Here is a 23,124-nt window from a genome sequence, read left to right on the forward strand (position 1 = left end):
CGAATTATAACAGATGCTGTATATGTGTTTTCTCACCAGTTTTACCTGTTACAATCAATAAATGACGATCGGAGTTGGACGGTCATCCTGGCTCCGAGGGTTTATTGAACACATGGTTATCTACTCGACTAGCGGTGCAACGCAGCGCACGGCGAGGCCGAGATACATTGAATGCCAAAACCAAATAAAATAAAACGAGCATTGAAACTGCCCAAGTGATTAAAACGATCAAAATACCGTAAATTGCGGGAGTAACTGATAAACTAGCCAGATCTTTGGAAAAACAAAACATCTGGAACGATACATGAAATACAGAAATTAATATCTGGTACAAAAGATGTATTACCGAAGCTATCAACAGAAGGTGTGTACAGGATTAACTGCACGTGTGGAAATGTTACGTTGGGCAAACAGGACGAATGATCAGCACGAGACTAAAAGAACATCAGAGAAATATTAAATTCTCCCAAATACAACTGTGAGCAGTCACAGAATACGCGTGCCAACAAGGACACTCAATTGATTTTGATAATGTTGAAGTTCTGTGCAAAACTACACAATCTAACCCAAAAAAATCCTCTATTATGGATGATATTGGTCGCGAAAGCCTACGTGTTAAAATTATATTTAAAGTTAAATTGATGAATAACTGTACGCGTGAAGCCCTTTTGCGAATCTACTGCTGGATGAAGCCCTCTCAACGCCGTGCGGGTGATTGGGTTGTTTCGCAATGCTTCATCACACCGGTAAAAAATATATACATATTAAATATAACCACCTTGTTCTAAATACCTCACTATGTTCACCAAGGATAAGAGTCAATAACATATCTCGCTAAGAATTCATTGTAACAGACATTCAACCCAAAATATAGGTTTGTACAAAAATATTAAGAAGCGCCGAGTTAAAAAAAAGAAAAAATGTAAATACAGAATCCACTTATGCAATTCCTTCTGAATTGTACCACTAATTACCTATAATTGCATAGTCTGAGTTTTGGAAAATTAAGTCAGGAGCATTTGATTGTGTCTATAAATAATCCCGCCTGCAGATTTTAGCGGCGGCAGAGACGCCAGCGTGGAGGGATAATCGGCCACAAAAGAACTCCCGCATGGACAGCAGCGAAACACCCGCGGTAAATTGATCTGCCACGGTTTCATTCGAACGCCGATTTTTTTTACCAACGCAGTCAGAGATACCGTGACAAACGCCAATGAGAAAAAGCGGCCACTAGTCACGCCTGAAGTGGGAACGTAAAGCTTGTACTGCATGGGCATGTCCAGGAGCGTGCCCTGAGTTCACAAATCCACACAATTTTCGATTTAAAGCTTTCGTGACTGCAGGGATTCTTTGTTCTTTCGGTAAAGCCACGTAGAAGGAAAAAAAAATTAAATAATTCTCACGACGTTTCGGCCACAACGCAAGCAGCCGTCTTCAGGTGGACTTTACCGAAAGAACCAAGAAGATAAATCCACACATGCGAAACGAACACGGCAAGCAAGAGCAAGCACATCGCTGTCTTGGTGAGAGACACGTGAATTCCCACGGTGCTTGTTTTGATGCCCATTGAATCATCATCAACATCTATGCAGGTTGAGTCGTGACACGCTGCAACGTGCTTGTTGATAAACACGTACCACGTGACAGAACGAAGTGCCGACTCGCGTGAAGATTGAGATCGAATGCATCCAACAGCCGACATTCGCCACTAGGTGGCAGTGACGCCACTACGGCGTTTGTGCCAGGCTAGGTGCACTTTGGGATCATACGCTGGAATGGACACACATACACACGTAGAGCCGAGCAAATGGCTGTACAGTACATTCATTAGTTCACCAAAGTTTCAGCAAATGCAATCATTTATACCGCTCACGAATAATTAAAGGCATCGTTTGCACAAAAATGGTGGAAAGAAAAGGTGGCAGCGGATTAATTTGGGAAATAAATACCGTGCCATTATTAATGAGGCCGCGCAAAATTGTCTGGGATGATATTTGTTTGCATTTTGATCACATTGGAACGCCGCAGTGGCGAGATGTTAACTACCTCACCTGGCCCGCAGGAGATCGTAGCTTCGATCCAGATCTTTGACGCTTGTTTATTTGGAGTTTGCATGTTCTCCCCGTGGTCGTGTAGATTTTTCTCTGGGTCCTCGAGTTTTTCCCTGCTAATTTAGAAACATGTGTCTCGAATATTTGGCTGTTATACATTTCCACATGATAAGCCACTTCGTTGAGCTATCATTCGTGACCAGGTTGCTTCTGAAAAAGAGCTCAGTGGGCCTTACCTGGTAAATCAAAAGTTTAGTTCAGTAAATCAATTGCTCAAATGTCTTAGCGCTGACCCAGATGGTGGTGAACACACTCTGAATGTAATGACTGCACAATGTCAAAAAGTAGCGCGAGCTGTAAGAAACTCACTGCACACACGTACAGGACATTGTTATTCTTACATTATTTAGTTTACCCAGGTAAACCTGACAAGTGTAGTGCAGTCGGGGGGCGGGGGGGGGGGCGATGATTGTGATGTATATTCCAATTGAGTAATTTGCAGTTGAATTTTTCTAATTTGGCAAATGTTAACCATGACGCCACAACACAATGGCCTACTCTAGCAGAGGACAACACGGCAGATGGCGCGTAGGTAAATACACCCATAGTATCGAAATGCTGGATTTGAACTGTGAACCTCTAGTAACATGCGTCGAATGTGCTACCGCTAAGCCATAACACCGGCCAAATATACATCGGATTGAGGACGTGACTGAGTGAGTGATAACTAACCAAACTTGAGTTCTCAATGGGCTGCAGCCACAAACAGTTTCTACACTGGATAAAAAAAGCTAGAACAATGTGTTCATTACGACGCTGTTTTTCAGACAGCTCTATTGTTCACCTGAGGACGGCTGCTTGTGTTGTAGCCGAAATGTCGTGAGAATTTTATTTTATTATGTTTTATTTTTATTATTTTAGTATTTCCCTTCTACGTGACTATACCGAAAGAACCAAGAAGATGAATCCCTGCAGTCACGAAAGCTTTAAATCAAAGCTAGAACAATGTCCTTTAAACATTTGCCTCAACTTGAGGCCAACTATAGAGCTATGAAAAAAAATGTCCAATCTTACATTTGTACCGAACAGCACAAAGCTGTGTTCCTCACCTTCACAACCCACTCTGATTAATATGGTAAAGTATCGTCAAAACAACTCCCGCAATATCACAGTGTGGGGAGGAACTCATCCAGCAGTGGATTGACAAAAGGGCCGTACACGTATACAGTATACACATACAAACGAGTGGACAATATGTGCATACACACAAATATATATCACGCACTTCTGATTAGCACGGTTGGCTACGTACGGTGCGAAAGAAGTTCAACACACATGCATATATATATGAATGGCGGGTTAAACAAGCTTCGAACAACGGGGGAAATTGAGCAGTGTTGACAAATCCTGCAGCAGTGGTCGACCGCATTATCGAGCTGTAGCCATCGCCGATGCCAGGGCTTCGTACACCGCAGACGCATCTGACGCGCACGCTGCTGCGATAAGCCACTGTGAATCATTTTGTCCCTCCTGAGTGACACTTCAGGTTTGTTAATTTATTTCGGCTTCAAAGCTGGGAGGAGATGGGATGAGGGGAATATTGATGGGTCTTAGAAGAAAAAAAAAACATGCACACACAATCTCGCATCATCCTGGCAACCGCTGCCTCCAGAGACAACGCATTTGCATAACACTGAGACACGATATGTAGTCAGGTCAACAGGTAGCGGTTCATCACTACCAGTCCCTCCCCGGGCCACAGTCCCCAAGAGTCATTTGATAAATTGCTACACATTATATTTGAGGGGGGTGGGCGGGGTGGACTCGAATTTCAATTCGAGGATTGTCTTCACTGAGTTTTTGTTTGTCTTGTGTTTTTTTTAATCTCACGTGAGGGTTTTGTTGTTGTCATTAATATTCCCAATTATCGACATTTGCATGTGCAGATGATTTGCGTGCGATTTACACAAACGGAACACGTTCGGTTCTCGCGCAAAGCGCGATTCAACGCGCGTACCCACGAGCACACGAATTGATTTTAATCGATGAATCAATGCACCGCGTTGCCATGCCTACAGTCGGGCATGCTGCGGTGCAACGTTGTTATTTTTGTTAAATTTCCGATCGAAAGGCAACGTAGAAAAACAAACAAATCCGCTGAGCTTTTGAAACAGAGGTCCTCTATGAAATTCCTTGCACGCATATGTGTATACACACTGTCAGACGTGTTCGGGATACAATAGCAGGGGCATGCGTTCACTATTTCGCCCTTTTAAATAAACCGCCGGCTCGTTAAAGCCGAAGAATGGGCTTCTCGCAACTTCACGGCGACACGACGGGGCGATCGTGCACATTTCACGAAGCCCTGCAAGAGCATCAGCGCGTTACTTCTCCGTGATTGCGTTTCATTGCAGCCTCCCTAAATATACCCTGGACCCTCTCCCTGAATCTGAGTTACGTCAAGGAAATAAATTGCGGCTTGCGATTTCATGTTGAAACGTTTTTCAAATAATGTATAAATGTTTCAGACGTTACTATGCTAATCGTGACAGAGAGCCAATAACCTGGAATGTTAATTAAATTTAGCTTTCTGACAAATACGGTAGCTGCAGTACGCTATATATACACACATGCCACACCCATTACTGTTTGATTTATATATTTTGAATACAGAAGCACATTTCCAACCAGCACTACTGCTTGGAACCAAAAGCTGGTAAACAAATGTAAAACTAACTGAAACCTTTTACAAGGAATCATGTCTGCATTAACCACAATGCTTGTGCTCAGAATGCAAACAAAAAACATACTCTGATGATATATGCATTGTCCTTGAAACTGATTGGTCCATACCAGAGACAGCTTTCTTTTGAGCCTCGTCTCAAACGGTGTTAGACTGGCAAAGGAGGTCCCATGATGTAAGTGTAAAACTAGTTTACTGTTTAGTTTTAAACATATCAGAGAGCTACTTCCAATTGGCTGTTCGCCGCAGATGCACGCGGGCACAGTTTTGAAATTGGTGAGGCAAGTTAGAAAGTGGGGGACACGTTGTCACCTAGCCGAGGGGCACAGTGTAATGAGCGCACCTTGTGCTCCAACACTCGGGAACCACTGACGGCGGAGAACCACCCTGTGGTGTGATCCGAGGGCACCTTAAACTAAACTATTTGTAAACTATTTTCTTTATTTTACCAGGTAAGGCCCACTGAGCTATATTTTTAAGAAGCGACCTGGCCGCCACAAACGATAGCTCAACGAAGTGGCTTATCACGTGGAATTTATAGCAGCCAAAAAATCTAAATGTGGAAAAAAAAACCTGAGGACCCGGAGAAAAGGCCATGGTGACCACGGAGAGAATGTGCGAATTCTAAATATACAGTAGGCCTCAGGGTCGGGATCGACCCACGACCTCCTGTATCCCAGGCGAGGCAGTCAACATCTCTCCACTGCGGCTCTCTGTGGCAAAGGAGCGAGGAGTGGGAGGGGGCACGTGACCGCCCCATCCTTGGCTGCCTTCCCGTACACACGGCGAATGAGCAGCCGGTTCGCAGCGGTGAGCCTAATACGTCTCGTGCCAACACTCACTACACCATTTGGAAAGCCACCTTGAGGCCAATGTTCACGCTTGCGATCTCATTTTAAATACCTCGTCGAATGCCAATGACGCATATGTGACCACAGGTGTCATCGTGTACTTCGTTAAGACTGATACAAATATCTGTTTAATTTAGTTTAACACGTAGGCTTTCGCGACAAATATCATCCATAAGAGGTGTTTGGGTTAGATCGCGTAAATATATGAAAGTGTCGTTAAAACCCGCCACCACCCGACACAGCCAACTAGTAAGGGTTGTCACGTAAACAGAACGTGTCCATTTCGTCACGAGTGATTTGCCGGAACATTCCATCAGTCGGGTAATGAGGGGAGCGAGCCTAGTGAAACTCCAGTACATGCCGTCATTCGGGTAATTAAGGGAGCGAGCCGGCTGCGGAGTGCCAGAAGGAGGGCGTAGCCAGACGGCGGGGGAAGGCCCCGCTAGGGGGATAAAAGGGCAGCGTGGATACGGTAAAGGGTCGTCATTGTGGGTAAGACTGGATGGGTCGGGTCACGTCGTCGGGTTGGGATCTTCAATAGCCTCGTGTGTAAGGGGGTTACATAGTGTTGCACAGTGTTACATAGGGGTAGTTACATTTACACCAACTCACATACTGTGTATGTCTTTATTGAAGCACTACACTAGTACAGCACACCAGTGTGTTGGAGAGCCAAGCCACAGCATTTACAATCTGGCTTTGTCGGGTGGTGGTGGGTTTTAACGACACTTTTATATATTTACGCGATCTAACCAAAACAAACTCTATTATGGCTCTGTTTTATTTGTTATATCTCCCCCCCCCCACCACCACCAGAGTTTCATCCTGATGGTCCTATTGCTGTCATGCCATGACATGAAGCTTCCTTTCGGATTTCTCGCAGAGCAGCGTGAACCTGCGTGTTCGAGAACGGCCCACAGAAGCGGATATTTCATAGAGCTACCTCTGACATCCCTTCCCCTGACCCCTGGTCCACACATTCGGTGGACGCATTTTCCCACTCGTCCTGCATGAGCGAAGTGTTGTCGAATGATAGTCATGCTGATATATTTTTGTTTAATTTTCTCAGAAATTTTAATTTAGCCGGCTTAATAAATGTGAGCAAATGGCAGGATCCCCACAAGTTTTGCATAAATTAGTTTGGTGTCTCATTGGAAATTAATGCTGGATCATAACGCTCTTGTTAAGTTAAAATTGTGAACATGTTGCTTATAGACGAAACATTTAGCTACACGAAAATAACTTCTGTGCAAGAAGAGTGCTCATACAATGAGAAAAAATCAACAAGATCCCTTCTTATATATAAAAAAAAATATATATAAATATCCTGCTCGTGGACCACACTCGGTGTGGGATCGATCCCAATCTCCCCCCCTTTTTCTAAACCGAGGAGCACTGTCGTGTAGAGGAACTCGTGGATTGGAAAACATGGGTGAAGTACAACATTACAGTTGTTAAGGGAAATTAGTGGGCTTGGGCAGGACACATGGCACAGAAGCGATGATCGCCGACGGTCAGGGATATTGACAGAGTGGCAGCCAAGGAAAAGGAACCCGGTCGAGAGAATGACCACCGTGGAAATGGGAGTAATGCAATCAGTTCGTGTACAAATGCTCGGTGGACTATTACTACATCGCAGGATCATTGGAGAGGGCCGCAGTGTGGGGGAGACCTTTCATCCAGCAGCGTATTGACTGTGACTGATGCTGTTGAATGACGGGTGACCAACACCCCCGATTTGTACCCAGGTTGTCAGCAATACTCGGCCGACAGAGTTATTACCCTTCTGGGTCACCCACCCACCCACTTCTAATAGATTTCGTTGTTCTGAGACTTCAATACAATGAGCGCAGGCAGTGGCCAAAGGCAACGGAGTGCGACGCGCCTCCCCGTCAGGTGCCGAAAGATGATAAGCGGCTGCGCGTGGCATTACTCCGCATGTTCCCTAGCAACCGCGGAGGGTGAATGACAGATGGACTCCCCGAGATAATCATTTACTTTTCCTTCGCCTGGAGCCCGCTAAAGTGTTTACAGAGGCCCGCGGAATGAGCCGCCGGCGCGGGGCAGACACCACCGTGCGTCATGCCGACACACGCTTGTGACCCCGGGCCACTCGCTGTGTACAAGCTGCTGTGCCGGTACCGGGGCAGAGCCCCAACAGTCATCGCTCACGTCGGTGATTTTTTTTTTACAAAGGCGTGCGTGCCATCTGCCGTATCTGCCGGACGTGAATGCATGTGAAGCAGCAGCAGCAGCACACTTCTCAAAGTTAGAAATAATCCTATTGTTTTGCCTCTGACCAAAGATAAACGTAAACAACTAAAACTATATATTTTTTATTTTACCAGGTATAACGCCCCACTGAGCTATGTAGCTCTTTTTCAGAAGCGACCTGGCCACAAATGTGAGCGCAACGAAGTAGCGTATTATCAGGTGGAAATTTATAGCAATCAAATACTCGAAATGCATGTTTCTAAATGTGGAGGGAAAACCAGAGGACCCGCGTAAAAATCCACGCAACCACAGAGAGAACATGCAAACTCCAAATATACACGGGTCAGGGTCGGGGTCGGGATCAAACCCACGACCTGATGTATACCAGGCGAGATAGTTAACATCTTTCCACCGTGGTGCCCAGTTCACTCAGGATGTGACCGATCTCGTCATACCTCGAGCATGAAGCAAGATCGAGTCTGTAGAATCCTTACATGGGCGACCAACTATGCACAAGTCAGGTGTTGTAGGCTGCTGCGCGGTTATGATTGGCTGCAGAGGACAATGCAGCAGAATCCAATGTAGCTCTGTCGTATGACCTAAGGCCTATGCACCCCGCGTTGACCAACACACATTGGTGAAGTATGGTCAAATAAGGCCCACAAATTGCACAGTGTAGTGAGACACTCACCCAGAATGTAAACGTACAACCCAAATTTTGTTGAAATATATAGTTGCGACCAAATTATTACAATTAAAAACAGCCCGTACTTAACTACTGCTACCCTAATCTATTTTGTGAAATGATTACTAAATAATGCATCCCATTGAGATAATCAGGTTAAATAAAACACTATTTATGCAAGTGAGAAATGCATTCAATTATATGAACACATTAACTGACGTTGGCTGAAGACATACAAAATATAATAAAACAATAATAACACTCGTATCTCGGTCTCGCTGTGCGCTGCGTTGCACCGCTAGTCGAGTAGATAACTTTGCGTTCAATAAACCCTCGGAGCCAGGATGAACGTCCAACTCCAATCGTCATTTATTGATTTAACAAGGTAAAACTGGTGAGAAAACACAGATACAGCATCTGTTATAATCCGGAAACACCAACACAATGAACACCACAGCATCAGAACATTGTCTTAGATAACAATAGATCCTGGACGGACCAGGCCCCTACATTACCACTGAACAACTAGACAAAGCACAAGCCGGTGCGTTGCATACAGGCACATCGTGTATTCATCCCACTGCACCCCAAATGTATAGCATTACACATAACACTAAACTGTGGATGAGATACTTCGTCATCTTTACTCTCAGGATCGCAACATAGGCACAAGTCTGACTCGACCTACTAAATCACAAGTAACATCCACAATAAGGAAAGTCGCAGGCTTCGTTATTAACTAGGCCTCGTATTTACTACAACAACTTAACGGCACCATAAAGGCATTTACATCACTATAACGGTCATTCCAACATTACAACAGCATTGCCAATATTATAGGAATATAAACAACTTACAGACAATGCTTCTTAAGCTCCCACAATGGACAAGTGCGGCTGTGGTCTCACTGAGATGCGATGCGTGCCGCCATCTTGACTTATCTGTGTAATGGCCGACGCCCGCGTGGTACAGTGGAAATCTAAAATCGTAACTTCCTGGTCACGTGACCAAAATTAGCATAAAAAAACAGGAACTTCCTGTGAACGTACGCTCCACATCTGCCGTGAGGCAAGACAACTCGTGTATTTCATTGTATTTTCATCGCAGTCATTACGCAAGCATATAAAGGAAGGCAAATTTCTGATTTATAATGTACGAGCTTCACTGCCCGGGACTTGGATTCACCACGCTCGGCCACTTTTGTCCCCCAGTGGTGATGTTCACACACCACACGAGTTACTCGTTTGAGGCTGAGTCGACCTAGGGGAGGCCCAGGACCGGTTAAAATAATCGTCACCAGTGGTTGCCGTGAGCGGGAATCGAACTCGGGTAGCCGGGTTGCTAGCGTGAGCGCGCTAAGCACTACACTACCGCTCCCCCCACAAACACACATGCGCGCGCGTCCATAGGTACACATACACGCGCTTGCAGCAGACACACACAACTTTCAGGGTGCGACCGGCAGTAAACGACTGAAATATTAAGCAATGCTGCGCAAAGAACGCCTTAGACCTGCAACACATTTGCATTTCACTTTACTCGCGGATTGTTGGGGGGGGATGCGTGACATCAGTAGGCACACTGCGTTATGCTTCCGCATGCGGGTGACATGACAGATGTGACGTCACAGCTGACTTGCCGTGCAAAATATATGCATTCACAAATTTCCCTGTATATACAGTATATATATATTTCGTCATTAACGCACAGTCGGGCAAACGCCACAAAGATCGCCCGTATAAACTTAACAGACTGTAGGGGCAAGTGCTGTTAGCGGGCACCTATGAAGGCCAGCACGGCACACGAGGGGGTGGGCGGCCAGCACCACGTCCGGCTGCCTTTGTCTCCCCAGTGGCGATGTTTTACATACCGCACCAGGTACTCATTTGAAGTTGAGTCGACCTAGATGAGGCACGGAACCGATGCAGATAATTTTCGCTGATGTTGGCCTTGAGCGGGAATCAAACTCGGGTGGCTAGGTTCGTAGCGAAGTGTGTTAACCGTTGCACTGCCGATCATTAAACGCCCAGTCGGGCAAATGCAAGCACGCACGCAGACTCACACGCCCACGAGGGTATCAGATAACACTGGCTCGACACGCCGACCTGTCCAAGGCCATTCATTATACAGTCAATTAGCGATCTTCCTGGTCGATAACCAGCTCACCTGTATGCAGTCGCGAGACCAACACCTGTTAACAACGCCACCCTCTCTACAGGACTGCAGACTACGAAATACTGGGCACATTCAACACAAGTGTGATGACGACGATGACAGTTGAGCTGGTGATTTCAAAATGGATGTTTGGGTTAGATCGAATAGTTATGTAATAACAGTGAGAGCTATGCACCCTCCACCACCCAACACAGCCAAACAAATCAAGTTGCCAGCCGGACAAACGCGCCAATTGATATTGTTTTCCGGCAAAAACGTTGTAGTAAAAAGCAAGCGAAAATGTGACAATTATATATACAACGTTGAGCTGGAGATTGCAGTTGTGCCCGGTGATGGTGATGACAGTAGATGTAAAGTTGTTATTGTTGATGTCTACGCACGTGGAAACCAAAGGGATTGACCTTGATGTAGAATATTTCGTCACAACGGTTCTGGTATACTCAGCCAAATTTATCTGACGGCACTAAAAAAATCCAAAAGGACCTTCAACTGTAACACTCTCACACAGCGAAATTGCTATCATTTTCTTGGTTCTTTCGGTAAAGTCACGTAGAATGGAAATAATAAAATAATAAAATAAAACATAATAAAATAATTCTCACGACGTTTCAGCCACAACGCAAGCAGCCGTCCTCAGGTGAAGACCAGGTCTGTCGGGGAGACAGCTATAATTCCAGACGGATGCCTCGATGAGAAGAATGCTTCATCGTAATGACAGTCGTCGTGCGCATGCCGGTCTCGTAAAATCGTGAGACGAATATCGCTCCGTGATCTAGCAATCCTGCGTACAGGCACTCATCAACGCGCGTCCAAATCCATGCTCGGCAGCGTGTTCTTAGAGGGAGGGGAGCAGGGGTTTGATGGATGCAGCGTCATTGCTATAAGCGAGCGTAGCTGTAACAGAGAGAGACGGCCATGCAGTGACAGCCTCCACGCAATAGGCAGGACAGAAACTGCCAGTGCAGCTGTGCATTTGGTGCCACTTTAGATTAGCTTGCGCAAGGGGAGCAGAACATGACCGAGGTGCATTACGTAATTCTTCCGGTATAGAAATATACAAAGGTGCACACATTACACCACGCATGAAACGAATTCCGACCAAAGTAATCCCCGAATAGCATCGGTCAGCCGTTTCCAAAAAACATACTGCACGGTGCATCTTCAATGCCTGCTGTAAACACCAAGTAACAGTACTCTTTGGTAGGTATAAAATAAAATGAATCACGACGTTTCGGGCGCAACACAAGCGTCCATCATCAGGTGAGAAAGCGTGGTCTGCTGATGAGGCAGACTGTTTTAAAAGGTAACAGTGCTCCTTCAATTGCAGGGGAAAGATTATACTATACTGCTGCTCCTGAGGCGTGAAGATGATAATAATGATGGTTTGAATTACTCAAATTTGGATTACACATATGCAGGGACGTATGACGTCACTACTGTGTTTGCTCGGTATGGGTGCTGTAAGCGGGTGTCACGGAGGTCGCGTCAGGCCGTGACACTCTGCGTGAACCCAACAGGACACATGACCAGACAATGGGGGGCTAGGGGCCCCAGGGGGGAGCTTGGGGGTCACGTGGTTGGGGGCCCGGACCTTCCCGAAGGAACAAGAAGGGGGGTGTGGCCTGGGACGGAGCCGGCCACGCCATGGGAGTTTTCAGCGGGGTGTGAACAGAGAGCGTGGCTGTTCAACCCCGGGATAAAGACGCCATCAGCGGTCCTCGAGTGTCCGATCGTGGTTCGTGACCAGGCAGCCCGTCACCTGCCCTGGTCACGCTGTGTAGTACTCCCCGAGTGTTAGTGAGATTAGGAACGGTGGTCACCACCCTGTATATAATGTTCACGTTGGTTGCTATGCGTTAATAGTGCTGCCTCCAAGTTGAGTGTGCGCCTCAATTGAACCCACTAGACATAGAAAATGATCGGCCCCTACCGGCGAACTAATGTGCCTGCTAGCAGGTCAGCTGCTGAGTCAGCTGCCTTAAAAAATGTTTGAGATGAGATGTGACGGAAGTTGCTTATTGCGAATAAATCGCTCTGAGATACTCCCACTTCTGGAGCACTGCCCAAACAAAATCATTATCATTTCTATCATCGTCTATGTATGTTAAACTTCTTTCGCACCGTACATAGCTAACCGCCCTAATCGGAGGTGTGGCGGAAGGACAACAAACGAAACACAAAAATCAGTCTTCAATCTATGGCTATTTTATTTTACCAGGCAATGCCCACTGAGTTATAATGTGGAAATTTATAGCAGCCAAATACCCTCAACGCATGTCTCTAAATGTGGAGGGAGAACCTGGAGGACCTGGAGAAACATCTATGCGACCACAGGGAGAACATGTGAACTCCAAATATATTGACGTCAGGATCAGGATGACACCCACGACATCCTGTATACCAGGCGAGGGAGTTAACTGAGAGCGTTCCAGACGGCCGCAGAAGGGCATCTGAAAGTGTGCGATGCAGTAACCGTCTTTGTCCGATCGCGAGCCAAAAGCCGCTGCTGTGAGGATGACCGGAGTTTGCGTGATGGTTTATGCTCCTTGACGAGATCAGCAAGGCATTGTGGTTCACTTGTGGAAAGCACTTTGTGTGTAATGAGTGCGACCGGAGGGAAATTATCAACGTCTCCCCTCACTCTCTCCCACCTGGACATTTGGGGGAGGGGGCGGGGGTTGCAGACAGGGAGAGTTGAACAGGGAAATAGTTTCAGAGCAGTCCTAACAAATTGAGCCCTGGTACATGCCAGCAATAATTGGAAAATAACGCTAATTAATCTGTCAGCAGAAGCGGAGTTTCACCGACAATTGTTGCTATTCCTACTGCTTTGACTATTTCTGTCGAAAAGCAGTGGGTGAAATGTTTTCTGGTAGCACTTTCGCACACAACCAACACTCGCAGCAATTAAATACATTAGCAATCGTGCTGACAAAAGCAAGCAATCACTTCAAATCAACGATGCCACGCAACGCTTGCTGCTGCTAACTACAACGTGGGTTGTGTAATTACGTACTGATTCCTACACATCGCCACACCTCGGCACAATGTGAAATAAAGAATCCTAAAACATCTTGGCTTGTGTTTTGATTGTGTTCATGATGCTGAACAACGCAACAAGATAAGCATGATGTGTACAGACAAAACACTTCAAAAATATTAAAATTAAAAAAAATTCCACTGCAGACATGTACTTATTGAATTAACATACAGTTCGGTAACACTATACAATCGTACACATGAGCAATAACTGTTATTAACCACGGGCATTTATTTTATGTTCAAATGAAATGTTCAAATGCTAAATAAATACCACCGAAGAGGCCACTAGTAACTGCAGTAGCACATTGTGCTGATATCAAACTACGCAAAGATAAAATTACCATCAGGTGATAAAAGTGTAACAATGTAATACGGTGCTCTGAGATCCACTGCTTAAGGGTGCCTTATGAATGTGTAATAAGAGCCATGTATGGCTCACGTGGTGATCGGCTTGCCAGTCCCGCTTTGTAGCCAATGAGGGGAGAGCCAGGGAGCATGGCCTCGGCGTGATCACGGCATGTTAGCAGGGGTGATTGGCCTGGCCGATCGGGGCCTCAGCTAATGGGAAGCCGGATCAGAGGCGTGGTCCCGGGATTGACGGGGAATCATCTGGAACGGTCAACGCTGACTTCGGAGGATTGGCTTAGGAGTACCACGTGACCCAGGGATAAAGAGGAGGAGAGACGGAGGAGTCGGGGGCAGACCTGGGAACGAAGAGAGCGGGAGTCACGCGCGTACGGGGCTCTGGGTGCCACGTGCGTGGGGGGACTTAGCTGGTTGTCTGCCCGCTTCCCGTTGTCTGTCAGCAACGGGGAGTGTGTATAACTGTGGAAGTGGAAAAATAAAAGGACTGATTCCAGAAGCCGTCTCGAGAAGGTTTATTACAAATGTATACCAATATATAACGTATCATGGGGCCTTTTTCAGGCCACAAGGGAGGCTATCTCTGGTGTAGGCCAATCCGTTTCAAAGGCAATGTATACATTCATTATATTATCAGAGCATGCTCGTTTGCATGTTCACCACAAGTATGTGTAGTTAATGCAGACTTGATTCCTTGCAAAAGGTGTCTATTTGGTGTTTGAACATGTTAATATCTGTTTTATTGAAAGAAAGGGTAAACATATTTTTTGTTTCAATATAACGTCATTATTTTTTTAGGAACACCTCACCGAGTCTCAAGACTTCTTTTCAAGAGAGTCCTGCTTTTAGGATGTTTGGCAAATTCCCTTTACAAGGGTACTTTAAAACTAAACGTGCCGTTAAGTGACTACGTCAGTGTGTTGGAAAGTAAATCCACAGTTAATATTATCGGGTGGTGGCGGGTTTAATGACACATTTATATTTACGCGATCTAACCCAAAAGAGAACTTTATTATGGATAACATTGGTCGCGAATGCCAACATTTTGAAGGGTCCTGCACCGTGACAATGCTTGTTGTACCTTTGTAATAAAGGACTCGATCACTGGGTCTGTCTTTGTTGTCCTTTATTTGGGTTCTTACACTTCTCCCACACGGCCCTCGCTCAGAGCCCCTCCGCTTGGCAACTCCACAGCTGCCTTCGCTCCCGTAGCCTCCCCGCTCCTGCAGCTCCGCTGCAGATCCCCTGTGCAGTCCTCCGGCTGCCCTCACTGCAGCTCCACCGCTGCTCCTCGTTCCTCCGTGCTCGGTCACCGCTGGCCGACGGTGCCGAGTCTTACTCCGCGTGTGTGGCGATCTCGCCACTCCTCAACCTCCGCCCTGCGTGGCCTCACTGTAACTCCATCTCCCACACTCTCTCGTCTCTTCCGGTATCACTCCCTTAAGACCTCACCCCTCTCTCCCACGTGACCTAACTCCTCCCCCCCATGACGTCATATCCGCGAAGCCGTTTACGCCCGCATTACACCACCCTCCCCCGTAGAGAAAATCCAGCCGACCTCGGCTGAACAATAACGAGACAAGTAATGCGAGCGAACACAACCATCACACATTCAAGGACAACGAAGCATACAATAAATATAACAACAACAACAAAACACAACAGTAAAATTCAACGAAATGTAAGGGACTTTGAGCGCGTTCGGGTTGCCGGTCCGTCCCGGACGGGAAGCGGCCCTCCTGCAGACCGGGAACGTGACGGGGTTTTAGGAGCGACAGGATGAAGTCCTCCTGTCGCTATTGGAGGCCTGTCAACGTCCCGGTCCCATGTCCCTGAAGGCCCAGCGTCGGGGGTGCGTCGCGATCGTGTCTGCGACGGGGTCGGAAGGGCGGCGGGGCTCGGAGTCCCCGCAGCCATGGTAGGCACACCCCGAGCAGTGTCTCCTGTCTCCAGCAATGTCACGGCCGGCTTGTCTGGCCGCACCTGCGGGCAATGGAGCCAGGCCATGTCCCCCACCTTCCAGGGGCACTCCCCCTTTGAGCGTCGAGCACACCGCTCGTTCCGGGCCTGGGCTTTGGCAGTAGCCATGCGGGCCCCTTCCCGCTCCTCAGTAACCCGGCGAACGGTATCCTGTCCTGGAGGATCCTTCCGTGGCACGTCCGCTGTCGAGGCCTCCTGCTGGGGCGGACCCGGGACACGGGCCCAGCAGTCCCTGGCGTAATGGCCTTTACGGCCGCAGCGGAAGCAGTCGATGTCGTTGCGCCACGCCGCAGGCCCCCCGTCCCGATGCTCCCGTGGCGGCGGCGCAGATCGCGGCCCCGGCCTACTGCGGGCCGACCAATGAGCAGAGGCAGCCGTCAGCTCCTGCGGGACCCCCCCCCTCAGGAACGTACACCGCCTTCTTGGGATCCCAACCCGCGGCACCTCCCTCGACAATGGGCCCCCCCGTCCACGCCGTGACTTGCTTCCAACGGCGCAGGTTGAACTGGGCATCAAGACATTTAGCAGCCGCCCGGGATGTGAGCTTTTCGTGGCCACACACCGGCATAGGAATCCCCAAATCCCGGGACAGCTCGAGTATCTTACCCAAGATGAGAGGTTCGAGCAGGTCAGGCTCCGTCTCCGGGTATGCAGCCATGGCCAACTCCAATACCGCACCCCTGTATGCCACCGGCGACTCCTCGGGTGCTCGCTGACGTTGAACAAACCGGCGATGAGCGTCATCCGGTAGCTCATATGCATCTGCCATTTCGTCGAAAACTCCTCTCAATGTTTTCTTCTTCTCGGCCTTTATAGAACGGAAGAATCTCACCGACTCGTCATCGAGAAGAGTCGGTAAAACCTCCAATGCCTCAGCGTCCGTCCACCTTGCTGAGCGTACCGCCGCCAAAAATCTGCAGGCGAAAGCACTCCAATCGCCCCCGATGGAGAATTCTTTAACGGTCGCGAGATGACGACAGCGTCTCCTTGTTGCACCGTCCTCAGCCGATGACTCACCAGGCGGCATATTCAAAATGGCGTCACATCGCAACGTGTTCAAGATGGCGGCCCCTCGCCGCGGAGAGCACAAGATGGCGGCTTCCCACCGTTCTTGTCTTGCCACGCCCAAGATGGCGTCTTCTTGCCGCGTGGCCGATGGCGCCGACAGCGGAGGCAAAGCAGCAACCTGCGGACCTCCATCGGCTCTCCCCAACGCCGTCCTCGGCGTGACGAGCTCGCACAATTGCGCGAGCACGATTTTCAGCGTCTCCAGCTGCGCCGCCATCTGCCTCCATCACCAATCCGCGTCCTCTGGTGCAGACGGGTCCACCGACGCGGCGACATCTTGGACTCCCGGACCCTTACTCGTTCCCGCACGGATCTCCTCTTCCATCGCAGGCAAGTCCACCGCTTGAGGAAGGTCGTCGTCGTCGGATGAAGATGCAGATGATGGCGCAGGAATCGTCTTTTTTCTGAGCTGTTTTGACATGCCGTTTCACTTCTGACACCAGTGTAATAAAGGACTCGATCACTGGGTCTGTCTTCGTTGTCCTTTATTTTGGTTCTTACACTTCTCCCACACGGCCCTCGCTCAGAGCCCCTCCGCTTGGCAACTCCACAGCTGACTTCGCTCCCGTAGCCTCCCCGCTCTTGCAGCTCCGCTGCAGATCCCCTGTGCAGTCCTCCGGCTGCCCTCACTGTAGCTCCACCGCTGCTCCTCGTTCCTCCGTGCTCGGTCACCGCTGGCCGACGGTGCCGAGTCTTACTCCGCGTGTGTGGCGATCTCGCCACTCCTCAACCTCCGCCCTGCGTGGCCTCACTGTAACTCCATCTCCCACACTCTCTCGTCTCTTCCGGTATCACTCCCTTAAGACCTCACCCCTCTCTCCCACGTGACCTAACTCCTCCCCCCCATGACGTCATATCCGCGAAGCCGTTTACGCCCGCATTACACCTTGATAACGGTGCAGCTGCTAAAGGAAATTAGCAAAGCGTGCCCCCGCGGCTGCCATTCTCGGCTTAGGTCAATTTGTGACGGAGCCAAAGCGTCCATGTTTTATTGGAATATCAAAAGTGCCCATACGAATATGCGAGTCTCCATTGCAACAGAATTTAAGTCTGAACGGTTCATTCAATGACACGGACTCTGGTCGACGCACGTAAGTTGAACAACAATGCAGACAAAGCAGCGGAGAACAGGTTGAGCGCACACACCATGACAGCGACATATTATCCGTGCGCTTGTACGGACATAGACGGCAGGGGCATATACCGATGATTAAAAAAGAAAACTAATTTACGAATCAAGATGTTCAAATTCAATAACATGTTTTTTTTTTTAATCACTTATTACAGAATATGGCCCACGTGCATTTTGCTTGATGGGTTGCAAATGCACGGGCCACGTCACGCAGACGCCCCCTTTTACCTTTGAGCTGCATTCTTGTGCTTCCTCCTGCGAATAAACCAGACAAGGTGTCACATATGCACAACAGTTATCCATTAATACCATACACACGGTTTGCTATCTTTTATCAAAAACGCCTCACTGAGTCTCAGGACTTCAAACTACGAGGGCCTCGCACAATGATGTTTGGCAAATGTAGTCTTATTATTTTTTGCATGGGATTAAAAAATCCATTATACACACTCGAAGATCTGCACAGATCAGCCGAAGAGCCAAAACGCCTTCCTGCTATATCCTGTCAAATTTGTATCCCTGCACAAGTCTAAGGCACATTTTGGTGGATTCCTTCAACCCACCTCAAAAGTGCTCGAGTACTGTTATAGGCATTGCACACAAAGACACTGTGTACATTCAGTATTCTTGCATGCATGCACGTAGCATTGCCGCGCGTCAGAGTGTGTTTGTGTGAGCAAGTGCTCACATGTGGACCCGGCACGCGTGCGTATGCGTGCATGTTCCCCAACAGTTGGTTAAGCTACATGGTGGATATTTGTGCAGCCATTAGCACGCCGCACTACGAACCCGGCGACCCTGGTTCGTTTCTCGCTCATGGCTACCAACACCAGTGACGATTATCTGAACCAGTCCTAGGCCTCCCCTTGGTCGACTCAGTCTCAAATGAGTACCTAGTGCAGTGTGTAAATATCGCTATTCGGGAGATAAATGCAGCCGGGCATTGTTTTTGGCCACCCACCTCCCCGTGTGCCGTGCTGGCCTTCATAGGTGCTCGTTAACAGCACTTGCCCCAAATGTTAAGGCTAAACGGGGTCACTTTGTCGATGGTGTACGTGTGTGTATGTTTGTGCGAATGTGTGCGTGGGTGGTGTGTATGTGTGTGTTGGGAGGGTGCAGTGTGTGTGATGATGTGTGATGTGTGTTTTGTATGTGAGTGGGTATGCATTTGTAATGAGTCTGTGTGTTGTGTGCATATTACTATGGATGTGTGTAATATACATATGTGGTGCGTGTGTGTGTAATGTGTGTTGTGTGCGTGTGTCGTGGAGAGCGGTGATGTTAGCGCACTACACTGCGTATCCGTATTATTTGGTTCTTTCGGTAAAGTCACGTATATAGAAACATAATAATAAAAAATAAAGTGAATAAAAATCAAATAAAAAATAATAAAAACCAAAAACCACTCATGTAGACTGTAGCCTGGTTCTTAATTGGAGTGAGTGTACTGGCAATCTATAATGTGGACTGTAGCCTGGTTATTAAGTTTGGTGAGTACTGGCAGTCTATAATGTGGACTGTAGACTGGTTATTAAGTTTGGTGAGTGTACTGGCAGTCTATAATGTAGACTGTAGCCTGGTTCTTAACCTCGGTGAGTGTACTGGCAGTCTATAATGTAGACTGTAGCCTGGTTTTTAATCTGGTGACCGTATTGGCAGTCTATAATGTAGACTGTAGCAATGGTTATTAAACTGAGTGTTCTTAACCTGAGTGAGCGCACTGGCAGTCTATAATGTAGACTTATTCTGGTTCTTTCAGCAATAAAAAATAAGAATAACAATAAAAAAAACCACGACGTTTCGATCACAACACAAGCGGTTGTCATCAGGAAAAGGGGGGTAAGCCTCTAAAGGCAAACTGTTTTTAAAGGCTTAGAGATGGGCATAGCCTAAGTGTGTCAGCAGCATGGGCGGGGCAGCTAATGTTAATGTAGGGGAAAACCCCGACACCGGCAGTAGGTCTACACCAGACATGGGCAAAGTACGGCCCCCGGGCCGTATACGGCCCGTTGGGCTTTTTAATCCGGCCCGCCGAACTTGTCCAAATATTATTATTAAATTACATTTTACCTTTCTCCTGTAATGCCCCCATTTCCCCATTAGATGGCGCACTTTGACCGGGAGTGTGGTGTATAGGGTTCGAACGCCAACAAAGCCCGTCACAGATCAAAGTTAACGGATCAGCACCTCAGATCTATCCTGAGAATTGCCACAACCAAAATAACTCCAGACTTGGATGCACTGGCAAAAATGGGAGATCAACAAGACTGTTCCCACTGAAACTGAAAGTGATGATGTGTTTCTGCAGTGAGGTTGGAGCCAAATCTCCGACACAGCCTGTGTGGCTGCTCTAATCTGTTAATGTAGATAATAAAGAAGTTCAAGTGAGGTAATTGGTTTGGGCGCAGGCCTCAAATGTTTTCATGATGTTTGATCAGTCAAGTTACGACATGTTTTTGTATTGTTCATGTTCGTGCAATTTGTTAAATTGCCTTGCAAATAAATGCTTTGCTATCTGTTAAAGGCCAAATCCTTTCATGTAATGATTTTAACATGTCATTTATATTAGTTCACACAAACACTCCATCCATCTGTTCCTGGCCGGGCCCCTCTGTCAAATTTTAGAACCCATTGTGGCCCGCGAGTCAAAAAGTTTTCCCACCCCTGGTCTACACCAATCAAAGGGCCGCTAGAAAATCAATTGCGGCTCACTCCACACACCCAAACTGCTGACGGTGGAGGTTGACAAGAAAACACAAATCAAGTCATGACCCAAAGTGGTTGATGACATCTTTCCAATGATTGCCGAGCTAATAATCATCCTCTCGGTTGAAATTGTGTCTGTATATATGGATGGCTTCATGAACAAATCTTTGTTGATAGCCAGTAGGCTTGCAAAGTAGATTGGTAAATTTGAGAGAGAGACAAAATACACTCAAATTTAGCAATCTTTGGAAGAACGTAATCAACCAGGTAGGGTGTTGACTGTTGTGTTAGCCGACTCTCTGTGTTGTATTGCATTATATTTCTAAGTTTACTAGGTTTGTTATCTCTTTAATTTGTACCTGATGATGATTGCTTGTGTTGCAATCGAAACGTCGTGTGCTATTATTTAATGTATTATTTTCTCTTTCTACGTGACTTTACCGAAAGAACCAAAGAGTAAATCATGCTGTCACGAAAGCTCCAAATCACGTTAATATGGGGGATCTTTTGCCTTTTTTGTGAGCAAGATCAGCCTTGAAATCTATTTGTAGTGTGGTAATGAATGTTGTGTGACAAAGTAAATCAGTTGCGATGAATAAATACTAATGATAACGCATTATTTGTGCCCGTACAGTGTTCATTCACCCTTAAAAGAGAGAGTGAAAAAGAACGGACTCACAGAAAGGCAGTCAGAACCGGCACTAACAATTGCTCAATCTCTAGTTTCCTACATTGGGATGCGTGGCTAACTGCAAAAGATGATCGAATGGACAAAAATGGAGCAAGGCAACCGGTGCATATTCGCCGTTTGAACTTGCATCGTTCAATGCCAGTGCTGCATTGCGGTGCTGGGTGAGGCTGGGCTGTCTCTGGCACAAGGATGTGTGGGCGACATCTCAAGACCAAAGGAAAAGCGCACATCGGAGGGGACATTTAAGGAGACTGGTGGGTTTTACTGGTAGGAACGAAGTGGACCAGCCTACAATAGATTATATCGTCCGTCCGTCCGACCGTCCATCTGACCGTGTAGCAACATCGCCCCCTACTGCAAACACGTGGCATGACCCTACAAAAACCTTTAGACTCAGTGACGCTTTCCTGGCTAAACAAGTGTAACATTCCCTTATAATTCCCTCAGATAGCTTTTAATTAAAACATTTAAATTAATGAGGCTTTCCTGGCTAAACAAGTGTAACATTCCCTTATAATTCCCTGAGATAGCTTTTAATTCAAACTTTTAAATTCAAATTTTATAATTAAAACTTTTAAATTCAAATTTTACTCACAGCGCCCTAAAGCCTACAGCTAGGCCTAAAGCCTCGAACTACGCCTATCACTCTCCCTTCGTATCGTACCCCCGCGTGTGTGCAAGAGAGTTAATGTTTAACAATGTTACATTCCCTGATGCTTTTAAATAGAAACATTTACATTTAAAGCTTTTACATAAATAATAAAAACATTTAATTATAAAATTATCTCACGGCGGCCTAAAGCCTACAGCTAGGCCTAAAGCCTAGAACTAGGCCTCAACCTCTCCCTTCATATCGTACCCCTGCGTGTGTGAAAGGGAGTTAATGTTTTACAATGTTACATTCCCTGATGTTTTAGAATAGAAACATTTACATTTAAAGCTTTTACATAAATAATTAAAACATTTAAATTACAAATTAACTCACAGCGGCCTAACGCCTACAGCTAGGCCTAAAGCCTAGAAATAGGCCTCACACTCTCCCTTCGTATTGTCCGATTCGGTGTAGCAACATCGCCCCCTATTGCAAACACTTGGCAGGACCCTACACAAACCTTTAGACTCAGTGGGGCTTTCCTGGCTAAACAAGTGTAATAATACATTATGTTAATATTCTTTGGTTATTCGTTCCTTCCAGCCCACCCCGCAGGGTCCTGTTTCTAATTGGACGGGCCGCAAACGATAGCTCAACAAAGCAGCCTTTAATCATGTGGACATTTATAGCAGACAAATACTCGAATCGCTTGTTTATAAATGAGGAGGGGGGGGGGGGATCGGAGGAACTCGGAGAAAAATCCATGCGACCACGGGAGAACATGAAAACTCCAAATATACACGCGTCAGGGTCTGGACTGAACCCACGACC

General features: G+C 47.1%; 1 protein-coding gene across 5 annotated transcripts in view; it reads right to left on the reverse strand.

Moving 5' to 3' along the window:
* LOC144719915 (dual specificity calcium/calmodulin-dependent 3',5'-cyclic nucleotide phosphodiesterase 1A-like) overlaps positions 1-23,124 on the reverse strand; it is a 201,167-nt gene that overhangs the window by 83,251 nt on the left and 94,792 nt on the right. For 3 of the 5 annotated variants that reach the window (XM_078596249.1, XM_078596258.1, XM_078596277.1), the window contains one exon: positions 18,533-18,559. The exons of the other annotated variants lie outside the window; for them this stretch is intronic. In XM_078596249.1, coding sequence (XP_078452375.1) covers positions 18,533-18,559 — 27 coding nt within the window. The remainder of the gene's footprint in view (positions 1-18,532; positions 18,560-23,124) is intronic. 5 annotated transcript variants of the gene reach the window in all.

The sequence above is a fragment of the Lampetra planeri genome, chromosome 1 (genome assembly GCF_965212315.1).
Source record: "Lampetra planeri chromosome 1, kcLamPlan1.2.h2, whole genome shotgun sequence".
Classification (NCBI taxonomy): Eukaryota; Metazoa; Chordata; class Hyperoartia; order Petromyzontiformes; family Petromyzontidae; genus Lampetra; species Lampetra planeri.